The sequence below is a fragment of the Chaetura pelagica genome, unplaced genomic scaffold (genome assembly GCF_000747805.2).
Source record: "Chaetura pelagica isolate M959 unplaced genomic scaffold, ChaPel_1.0 scaffold70, whole genome shotgun sequence".
NCBI classification, from domain to species: Eukaryota; Metazoa; Chordata; class Aves; order Apodiformes; family Apodidae; genus Chaetura; species Chaetura pelagica.
This window is the reverse complement of record NW_009952265.1, coordinates 578,003-588,826: the sequence shown is the minus strand read 5'-3', so window position 1 is coordinate 588,826 and position 10,824 is coordinate 578,003. Positions and strand designations below refer to the sequence as shown.

At 45.9% G+C, this 10,824-nt stretch overlaps 2 protein-coding genes across 2 annotated transcripts in view; both read right to left on the bottom strand.

Annotated features, from left to right (window-relative positions):
* The window catches only part of LOC104397710 (synaptojanin-2-binding protein-like), a 140,476-nt gene that overhangs the window by 44,895 nt on the left and 84,757 nt on the right, over positions 1–10,824 (bottom strand). The gene's annotated exons all lie outside the window — the stretch shown is intronic.
* Positions 5,280–10,824, bottom strand: part of LOC104397705 (desumoylating isopeptidase 2-like) — a 56,123-nt gene continuing 50,578 nt past the window's right edge. The window contains exon 5 of the mRNA XM_010007714.1: positions 5,280–5,737. Within this exon, the coding sequence (XP_010006016.1) occupies positions 5,495–5,737 (243 nt within the window). The 3' untranslated portion in view covers positions 5,280–5,494. The remainder of the gene's footprint in view (positions 5,738–10,824) is intronic.

Here is a 10,824-nt window from a genome sequence, read left to right as displayed (position 1 = left end):
TATAATCACAAAACCCCCGCGCAACCGGGGCGGCCTGCCGCAGCGTTCCCAGAGGCGGGGGGTGTTCCCCCGGCGGGGCAGGGCCAGGGCCGCCCCTCCTGCCGAAGGGCTCCAGGTACTGACGGCTGGAGAACACTGAGCGCTAGGGAATACTTAGCAGTGCGTACACCTGCCTTGTAAGGACTTCCAGCAGCTGAGACACACTTCACAGAGGCGGGATTGCCCACCTCGCTGAGCACGCCTAGGCTTTGTGCCGAACAATTACTGAGACTTCCAAGTGAGAGGACTTTACCCAGACTCCCAGCACTTTTCTGTGTTCTGAGCTTCCATTGATGCTGTGGGGCACTTGGTAAAAGGACCTGGCTTGTGTAAAACAACAGAGCCAGAGGTTTCACCTCCCCACCCATCAGGAAAGCAAGCCTGCAGAATGAGGTCAGGGGCATCTCAGGGACACAAGAGGCCGTGTCCAAGAACACAGTGGAGAAACCAAGAGCTTCTGCAGCTTACACCTGGGATGCCTTGGCAGGATGGGAGGCAGAGCAGGGCTGAAATAGCAGGACATGTTGCCATTCAGAATCATTAATCACGGAGTGCCCTGGCAGGGACAAACATATGCAGCCTCTGCCACCTCCAGTGAGAGCTGAAGGCTGTGTTAGTGTTCACACAGTGGATGGACACAGCTTAGCCAGCTGAATCTTCACTTGTAACAAGAGACAAGCCAGATCAATATTGTTAAGCTGCACACAGTCCCCACTAGCTTCTGGAGGTGCACACACACCTCACTGAGGGCCATTTTGAACTTTCCATCAAAGCTCAATAATTAAAGCAGTTGTGTAGGCCTGGCTACTAGCCATGTCTTTAATTCTGTAGCCTGGACTTCTAAGGAAGGAATATTGCCATGACCATAATGTCTGTTTTCCTGCATTGATACCCCTTTTCCCAATCACAGTGGACCCCCAAAAGCTTTTATAGCCTTTTCAAAACAAAGCTGGCTACAACAGCACTAACAGACTGTCATGCTCTTGAGATTTAAAGCCATTAATCATTTGTTCCTGCTAGTAAATAAGTGTGCCATGCCAGCCACTCAAACACCTCTCAGCTACAACCACCTGCCCAGTGACACGTTAGGGAGAATGCTGACATGTTAGAGGTAAGAGCACATATTCTCCAGGCACAGGCTGTGATGTTTTCTCATATTACTGTAGCCAAAGGCTCTGCCATGTTCTGGTAGCCTGTGGCAATGGCAGAGTGGAACTAGGAGAATGAATGCTCCTCTTTTAAATGCTTTCCTGAGTTATTACACAGCCTTTCCAACCCAACTGGATGGTGAGCACAGCAGGGACAGAGTAGAACAGAGCACCTGCTGCCTTAACACAAAGAGTAATTTAAAACCATTTGAAACATGAAACACAGATGATTACTTCCTTTGGTCTTCTCCATTCATCACATCAAGGATTTGGTGGAGGTACTTAATGTAAGTTTTCTGAACATGTCAATAACCCACCACATATGTACAAACTGAGAAGGAAGTCAAGCATATAATAATAAGATAAGCTAACTATTGCAATTCAGGGGCCACAAACCTATTCTGAGAGCCAAGAAACAAACAAACAGAACTGAAGAATTAAAAATAACATAGCAGGAGATGACTGCTTCTTCAGTAGCTCAATAACACAAAGATAATATGGGTCTGAATTCCAGAAATGCTGGGAGCAATAAGAGCAAGAGGACAGGTCTGTATTCACCCCTACCCAATGCTGAGACTGAGATGAACTCATCACAAGCTCAGAGCTGGGGAACCAACTTACTCAGCACCTCTAAAAGCACGACTGTCCCTTTTTAAACTTCCTGAGCATTTGAAAGAAAAACCTCAAATCTCAGACTCACAACTGAAAAAACCAACCCTGAGCAGTAAAAGTAAGCACCTGAAATTAAGAGTTTGAATCATATAATGGTTTGGGTTGGAAGGGACCTTAAAGATGATCTGGTTCTAACCCCCTCCCACTAGACCAGGTTGCTCAAAGCCCCCTCCAACCTGGCCTTGAACACTTCCAGGAATGAGACAACTTTCCTGGTCAACCGGTTCCAGTGTCTCAACCCTCTCCCCACTAAAGAATTTCTTCCTAACGTCAAATCTAAATCTACCCTCTTCCAGTTTAAACCCATTACTCCTTCTCCTATTGCTACATGTCCTTGTAAACATTCACTCTCTAGCTTTCCTGTAGGCCCCTTGAGGTACTAGAAGACAACTATTTACCTGCAAACATCCTGAGAAGAAGTATTATCTCTTTCCTCTCCCCCTAACTTTCTCCAGAAACAGTTTATCTTGTAACTCTAATACTACAGAGTGAGGCTAACCTCAGCTTTGGTCTCCCTGTCCCACCTGAGTACTATCAGTCCTCAGTTAGGGAAATAACCCACAGCTGCTGACACACATGAGCAGGGTTGGTGCCCTCTCACTCCAGCTCACTCCAGGGCACTAAAAGCGCTTGTGCCTCTACTGTGGGGTGTTCTCATTAAGGTTCGTAAGTTGATATTTCGTTTTTATTGGCAGCTGTTGGTATCTAGAAATTCCCCATGGTGATATGCTCTAAAACAGCAAGAGAAAGCAAATATGAAACTAAATACAAACATATAATTATATAATAACAATAATTTTGTAATACTTTGAAGGATAAGAAAAGTGCCTAAAACAATTATGCTGTGCCAGAGATCAACAGTAAATCAGACTTTTAAAATGTTTTGATGTTTAATAAACTAAAATGCTGTTAAATTACAGAGGTAAAGCTATAATCAACGTATATTTTATTTCCAGTTTCCCTTTGTGGGGTGGGAAAAAAACTCTTGAAGATTGGAATATATTCTGGTTTTGATTTACAACAGAATTTTGATGCATCCTCGATGTGACCCCTGCTGCCATAAGCCCATAGACAAACATAAGAGTGGATAAAAAAACATCTGTTTTTTATGACATGGACAGGTCACCCCAAGTGTTGCTCACCGTACTTCCAAGCATGTACTCATGTCCCCAGGGAGGCTGAACGCAGCTTTTTTGTCTGGGTTACAATACAATACAGGTAAGTGTTTCGCTTGTTGAAATACTGTGTGAGGGTTTTCTGTGTGAAACTCATCTCTGGAGCCCTGGTTGTTTCTTCATGCATACATGATCTGGAGCTCAGGTGTGGAGTGGAAACACGGGGGTGATGGCTGGCTGGCTTTTGCTACATCAGGAACCAGGTGCTTCTGACTGCAGTTTCCCTGGCCTAGAGAAAAGCTCTGGGAAAGCCTATTCTCAGTTTCCTCCAGAGAAGGATCTAAAAAGAGATTTTAAAATTTCACTGCACGTAATGTGCCGCTGGCTGTTGGCAGGCTTCCTGGGAACTTCAGACAAATGGAGCTTGCACCACTGGTTTAGGCTGCAATGACCATGACTGCAGGGGAATAAGCAGTGCTACAGTACATTGCATAATGTTTTTTCTGGGCAGCAGGAGAAGGGGATGGAAATCTTATTAAACATCCCTGGACTAGCCGGAATAATCACGACTGGTGCTGGATTGGATACCAGGAGCTGCAGAATTGCTCACAATGCAGCACTGGCTGTGAATAGCCAAGGTTAACAAGGAACATGACTTTCATTAAACACAGACCTTACAGCAATTTGCTCAGAGGATGAAAATGAGAGGCATGTTGTAAAGGTTTTGTTGCCTGAACATGCATCACTTCAGGGGACAGTGGAGTGAGATCATCCTGAGTTATATTTCCATCCAACAGATCTTTCCAAAGCCTCCTGCTTCACTAAGAGTGTGCACATGTAGCAAACCATAAAGCACTGCCTGTGTGGACGTGATGTACATCATAGCCAAGACCTTCAGCCCTGAAAGCACACAATTCTGCATATGTGAGCTAAAGAAACATCTGGTTGGACTTAGCATGCTATTGCAACCAATAAAAGGAAACAACCACCCATCTTAAGGGCTTGTAGCTCTTCCTGGGTGGAGGGTGGAAGTCCTGACTTGATAGTGGCCTTTGAGAACTGCATTTCTAATATGGCAACCCCCTCTCAACACTGTGCCTTGTCCATTTTCATCCTCCTTTGTGTAGCCAAGAGGAGCTGCCAGGGAGAAAGGGGGCCTGTAGTTCCCATTTGATTCTTTCCTACGTGGTCTGACTGGAGCGCCTATTGAGGTAATTGAGTAGAAGAGTTGGTATACCTTTCCTTTCCTCCTCTGCTTTGTTAGTTGTCAGAATAAGTGTAGATACATTCAAGGACCAGATTCTTGTCTGCCTGGAGAGGCCAGTGAGCCAGCCAGCTATGCCCATTTTTTATGCCACTGAAATAGTGCACATAACAGAAGGCACCATGGTGGCTCATGCATGGGAAGGGTCATCCATGCTTTCCTGATTTGGCCCTAGGTTTCCTCCTCCACATACCAAAAGAGAAGAGAAGGAAACAGGCTGACATTCTTTGGGTTCACCACTTATTTTTACCTTCTTGGCTTGGCTCAAAAATAGGCTGGGGAAAGGTGGCTCAGGAGCCACATTTTAGGTCTGCAAGTGCAAGATCAAAAACTGAAGGAAATACTAACCTTCCTAACAGATTCCCTCTTCTCTTCCTACTGCTCCAGAGGGCCATTTCCCCAAAGACAGCCAGCAAATGTCAGGTAGGAGAGAGATTCCCCAGGGAATATGGGGAAAAAGAGGAAACCAGGAACACTGCCTAGAAATAGGGAAACTGAGAGGGGTCTGTGCCAAAAAGCACCAATATGGTCAACAGTCATCTCTGCACTCACTAAGTAGCTGCCTGTAAACACTGCCCCATCCTCTTTTTGACCCCAAAGAAAAGCCACGGTAACACATTCATATTCTAGGTTCTTTGTTATTATTTTCAAGAGCAGGACAGTCATTTGAACTCTTAAATTTGAGTACTGAAAACTAGTGGTTTAGAACAGCAGCACCTTTCATTTGTCCTTCACGTGAGTTAGAAACCTGATAATTACAAAAGGGAGGGACTGAGTGGAGCTCATTGCTGGTCTAAAAGACAAGAAGGTTGAGTTCTGGCTCCGCTTCCTTCACTGGGTCTGGGGAGGAAATTTGCCATAAGCCCCAGCCAGAACAGGGCAGGGCTGCTGGGCTCATGTGGGTGGGGGAAGAGATAAAAAGTTAAAACAGTTCCAGAGAAGGAACATCTCAGTCTGGTGTGTCTCTGCCCATACACATGCTCTCATACTCTCTGGACTGAGGAGCATGGGGGCCCTGGGAGGAGAGTCCTGTTTAGTTGCCACGCTCCCCAGTTCAGTGTTGGGGTTCACAGTCATTTTGCTGAGCAGCTGTAGTGCCAGTCCCTGGTAAAGGGACTGAAGTTTCACCTCCTTAGTAGAAAGAGTTTTCCCTCCCCTGCATTGTCCGGTGAAGAGGAGGAGAAATGAAGGTGTGCAAAAATGTGTTAGAAAGCAATAGTACAAGAGAGGAGGAGGATGTTATTTGAGGGCACAGTTCAGACCCGGGTGTGCCGGCAGGTTCGTGAGGTGCCTGAGGCTGAGGGGGCCGTGGAGGTAGAGGGGGACTCCTCATCTGTTGTGTCCCCCTGCTCCTCCTTGTGGAGGCCGAGGCTGATGTGGCTCTGCAGGGCTGCTGGGGTCAGCCACTCCTTGGGGAGGCAGCTCTGGAGGAAGGGGATGCAGGAGCTGAAGTAGGCCAGGCGGTTCACCCAGCGGGGGATCTCTTTCCCACACAGGATCTGTGGAGCAAACCAAAAAGGAGTATGGTTAATAGTACCAAAACATGTGCCTGGTGGCAATGCCATCCCCATCCACACCACAACCTCAGCGTGGTGGATTCCCTGCTGCTCAGCAGAAACGCAGGAAGCTTCTTCTGCAGTCAGAAACAAGAATAAATGCAATTGCTGGACACACACAGACTCCTGCCAGCCATAGCATCATAGGAGAGACTGGATCAAAGAGTTCCTCTCAGTTTTCTAGGCAGTCCATGGGTCAAAGGACAGGCCTGCAGGTGCCTCTCAACCAAGTAATGATGCTCATGTTCTAGGTAGGTCAAGATTTTTGGGAAAATGTTTAGGCTGTTGCTGGCCAGACCTTGAGGAGCCCTGAAGCTGAGCCTGACTAAGGTGGATGGAGATGCCTGAGAAACTACTCTTTCTGCTCACTTTTCTTCCTTGGGCTGACACACTGGGTCAGTCAAGTCACAGTATCCATGGGTCCTTTTCCTATTCTAGCACATCCACCTTAATTCCTCTTTGTATGGTATTTCCTAAATTGGGCAGGGGGGTGGGTGGGGGGGTGGGTGGGTAAGCAACAAAGAGAAAATTATTAGCTTCTCACCAGGCCTGTGTTTCATCATGGATGCTCCTGGCACTGAGTTGGGTTATACTCTTGTAGCACAGTTACTGCTTTCCAAGGTAATCTCATATTCAGAGCAATGGAAAAACTCACTGGGTACAGCAGACACTTTCTTCTGTAGCATGTGACCACGCACACAGGTGCTGTATTTTAGTAGCTGTCTCTGGCTTAGACCACATATGGAAAGTTTCTGTTTACATTTTACCATTTCCCTTAGACACAGAATTGTCTGGAACTGCTCAGCTGGGGTGCCTCAAGAACCTGTCTGTAGTAAATATACAGCCTGCATGGCCCTATACTAGTATAAGAGAGCCTGAAGTCTGTGGCAGGTATGGTAGATGTAATACCCAAATTTTCCTTCCATCTGAGCACTGTCTCCCACAGAGCAAGACAAGCAGAAATAAAAATCTACCCCACAGAGACATAAATTTGTCCCATAGTTTATGTTGATTAGTGGTTCCAGGATTGTCCATACTGCACCTTCAACCAATACTAAATTCCTTGGCTCTTTCTCCCACCCTCTTCCCATCTAAAACTACACTTAATTTAATACTAATTACTGGAAATACTGAAAGGGTGCTTGTCTGCAATCTGCTAAGGAGATTATTTGGTTAGATGTCTGTTATTGATGATAGAAATGCAGTGCTTAGAGGTTTCAAGAGATTTTCGGAGAGCAGCACTGGAGCAGCTTCTAGAGGATGGTGCATTGTAGCTCTTATGGCTGATGACATGTGTATGGCCTGGGCAAAACAATCTAAGTCCCACTGTAAAAGTCACCTTGAGGATAAGAGAATTAGCTTACTCTAACAGAGGAATCTTGACAGGCTGGAAAGGTGGGCCAGTGCCAACCTCATGAAGCTCAACAAAGCCAAGTGCAAGGTCCTGCACCTGGGTCAGCACAACCCCAGGCACAAATACAGGCTGGGGGGAGAATGGCTTGGAGAGCAGCCCTGAGGAGAAGGACTCGGGGGTGGTAGTTGATGAGAAGCTCAACATGAGCCACCAGTGTGTGCTGGAGCCCAGAGAGCCAAACACATCCTGGGCTGCATCAAAAGAAGTGTGGCCAGCAGGGCCAGGGAGGTGATTCTGCCCCTCTGCTCTGCTCTGGTGAGACCTCACCTGGAGTTCTGTGTACAGTTCTGGTGCCCTCAGCACAGGCAAGACATGGAGCTGTTGGGGAGGGTCCAGAGAAGGAGCATGAAGATGATCAAAGGGCTGGAGCACCTCTGCTATGAAGACAGGCTGAGAGAGGTGGGGCTGTTCAGCCTGGAGAAGAGAAGGCTACAGGAAAGCTGGAGAGGGACTTTTCACCAGAGAGGGTAGTGATAGGACAAGGGGTAATGGTTTTAAACTGAAAGGGAGTAGAAGTAGGTTACACATCAGGAAGAAATTCTTCACTATGAGGGTAGTAAGGTGCTGGAATAGGTTGCCTAGGAGAGGTTGTTGATTACTTCTCCCTGGAGATGTTTGAGGCCAGGTTGGATAAGGCTTGTGCAGCCTGGTCTAGTGTGAGGTGTCCCTGCTCATAGCAGGGAGGGTGGAATCTGCTGATCTTTAAGGTCCCTTTCAAACTTAACCATTCTGTGATTCTATGTGAATTTAGTTCTCAAGCAGCCATAAGTCCTAATAAAGACTTCCCCCAGATATTAATAGGAAGATAAAACCACGGTATTATTCTTTGGAAAATTAGCAGAAACAGCAGAACAGCGCATTGTAAGACTACCTGAAATAGAAATCCTGTTTTTTAAGCAGATCCCCTAGCAACTGAAATAGCACTTCCCAATGTGGAATCAATGCTGAGACATTTGCCTTTTGTTTATGGGAGCTTCTTCACCCAGAATAAATCAGAGAGGCAAGGAAAAGCCAAAAAAAGAATGAAGATGTGCAGGCATCAGACCATCAATCATCAAAGGGCAGTTTGTAGAGCTTAAGGATAATGATGAAGTCAAAGTGGTTTCCCTTTCCTCAGTCATGCTTGTCCTTGCCTCTTGTCAGTGAAGCCTGGTTACTATTCCACAGCAAAACAAAATGCTCCACAAGAGCAAAAGGGCAGTGGCAGAGAATGTCACTAACACTACAGTCTGCTCCTGTGGTTTTTTGCTCCTTGCAATAAGGCATATTGTGCTGGAGGAATCAGCAGTACTTAGCTAATGGAGAAACATCAAATAAACCTGACTGCAATGGGATTAAGCCAACTGAGTTAGGAAGTGGGTGTTTTCCAATTGCACATGAAGACAGAAAAACCTACCTACTGCAGCTCTTCAGGGCAATTCTCAACTGAAAACCTCACACTGGAACAATAAACTCTTGGAAGCTTGTTACTACCCATTGTTTCCACCAGCAGAATTCTTTTTTAGAAGTTTGGACAATTTAGAATCTTGGGATGGTTTTTTTCTTGTTGTAGACTTCTCTGTGATGGGTCGTGTACTTGCCCTGTCAAACTTACCAAGTAAGTGTTATAGGTTAGAGATCACTGGTCCTAACCATAGTATAAGATTGTCCTGCTACCATCCCTTCAGGAAGCTTAACATACCTGTAGTGAAGCCTGAGCTTGATACTTAACAAGAAAGCAACTGAGCTTCTTAAGCTGACTGGAGAAGGAACCTGAAAGAAATTAACTGTCACAGAAAGGCTAAGCCTATGTGAGATATAAGTGTGAAAGTAAGCTCAGGGTTTATTTACAGCTTCTCTGAGGCAGAACAGTACTTGGGATGGGAAATCCTGCAAAGCAGGGTTGAGAGGCTGGACCAGTGATGTTGGCAGGGAAGAGTTAAATATTTACAAACTGGGTGACCATGATGATCTCTGTTTTGAAAACCATAACAAGAAGAATGGAGGGTCCCCATGGTTGGATGCACGAGACCATATTTCATGGTAAACTATTGTCTAGAAGCAGACCCATAACAGGATGAAAAACTGAGCAAGACTGGGTAAGAACTTAGTGGCAGCTGATAGGATGAAGGTGTAAACTCTGGTTACCTCAGCTAATTTTAATGCTAAAAATCACACCTCTTTGTGAATAATGAGCATGCTAATCTGGTAACCTCCCTAAATGTTTTAAACAAAAGCTTAGATGCATATGTATCACTAGGAGTGGTAGATGAATCATTGGTAACCAATCGTATTTTGTTGTGATTTTCCTTTGTCAACTGTTTTCTATATGGGACCCTACCTGTCTCCCAAAAGGTGTGCTGGCTGATGTTAAATGCCTGGCACCCTCTGCAGACTAGAAATAAAGACAAATAATCTCAAATCTGAATGTTTACTGGCTTACTGCACACCAGGTGAAGAACCCAGATTTGGGACACTGGCAGTGAAGCTTGGAATAACTCATCCCACATAGAGCTTTCCTAAGCTTTGCAAACCTCCTGTGAATAATGTGCAGCCTTCATCACCAAGCATAGCTCTTCCTCATCTTTCCATCACTGTCAGGTCCCCGATGGTGTGAGTTATTTTCACCCCACAAAGGTAGCCAGTCCCTGCCACAGACTGAAATCCAGCATTCTGGATAGCAAGCAAGGCTTGTGATTGCCCACCAAGAGACCTGTCCCCGTTTCAGGCAGGAACCTCTGCACAGGCTGCAGGTACTTGCAGCTTCCACTGAGGGGCACCTCCTGATAGAGAGCCACGTCTCCCGGAGCTGCAACTTCTTCTGGGGCCTCTGCCTAAGAGCTGCGAGTGACCCAGCTGGCATCTGCAGAGCCAAGTGGAAACAAACGTTCAGACATCCGTGGCTAAAGCCAAATGTGAGGGAGAAATGGGACATGACAGTTTGGGTGCTATTTCTGGGCAGCTGTCAAATCCACACCAGGATTTCAACTCATCAAGAAACAACTACTTTGGGATACAAAAAGATCCTCTGAGCATCTTAAGCTGTGTTGTTTTGCACTAAACAGTCACTGGTTAAAACCTACAAACTGCCCTGGAAGGAAGGACTGCACCCCCATCACCCTTTAGTCCCTTAAGTGCCCTAAGAACTGGGCCTCATTGCTCAGCAAGCCGTTAAAATTTCTTGCAAAACTTTACTTTGGGTCGGGGAGCAGCCTAGCAGCTGGGAAACATGGGTTTAAATGGAAAGCCACAATGGAAAAAGCTGAGTCTTCCTTCTGCCTTCCAAAGGCAGACACTATCAATGTGCTGCATTCTGTGAGGGCTTTGGGTCTATGGGCATATGCTAGACATTACCCAAGATAGTCCAACAGGCTGAGCCACTTTCAAAATAAAGTGAAGGGCTGATTAGTTGTAGGTCCTAAGAGAAAGCACTTGAATGCACTAAGTACTGCTCTGTGCTGGATGATGCAATTGGGGCAATTCAGGCCACGACCTGAAGTATAACTCAAGGCACTCCAGAATTTTTTTTAAGTGAGCCTTCCCAAAAGCACCATGTAGTGCTCCAATCCATGAAAATCAAGATGAGCAGAGGCAATGTTACATTCCTCAAACAATACATTCTAATTACTCTAATTCT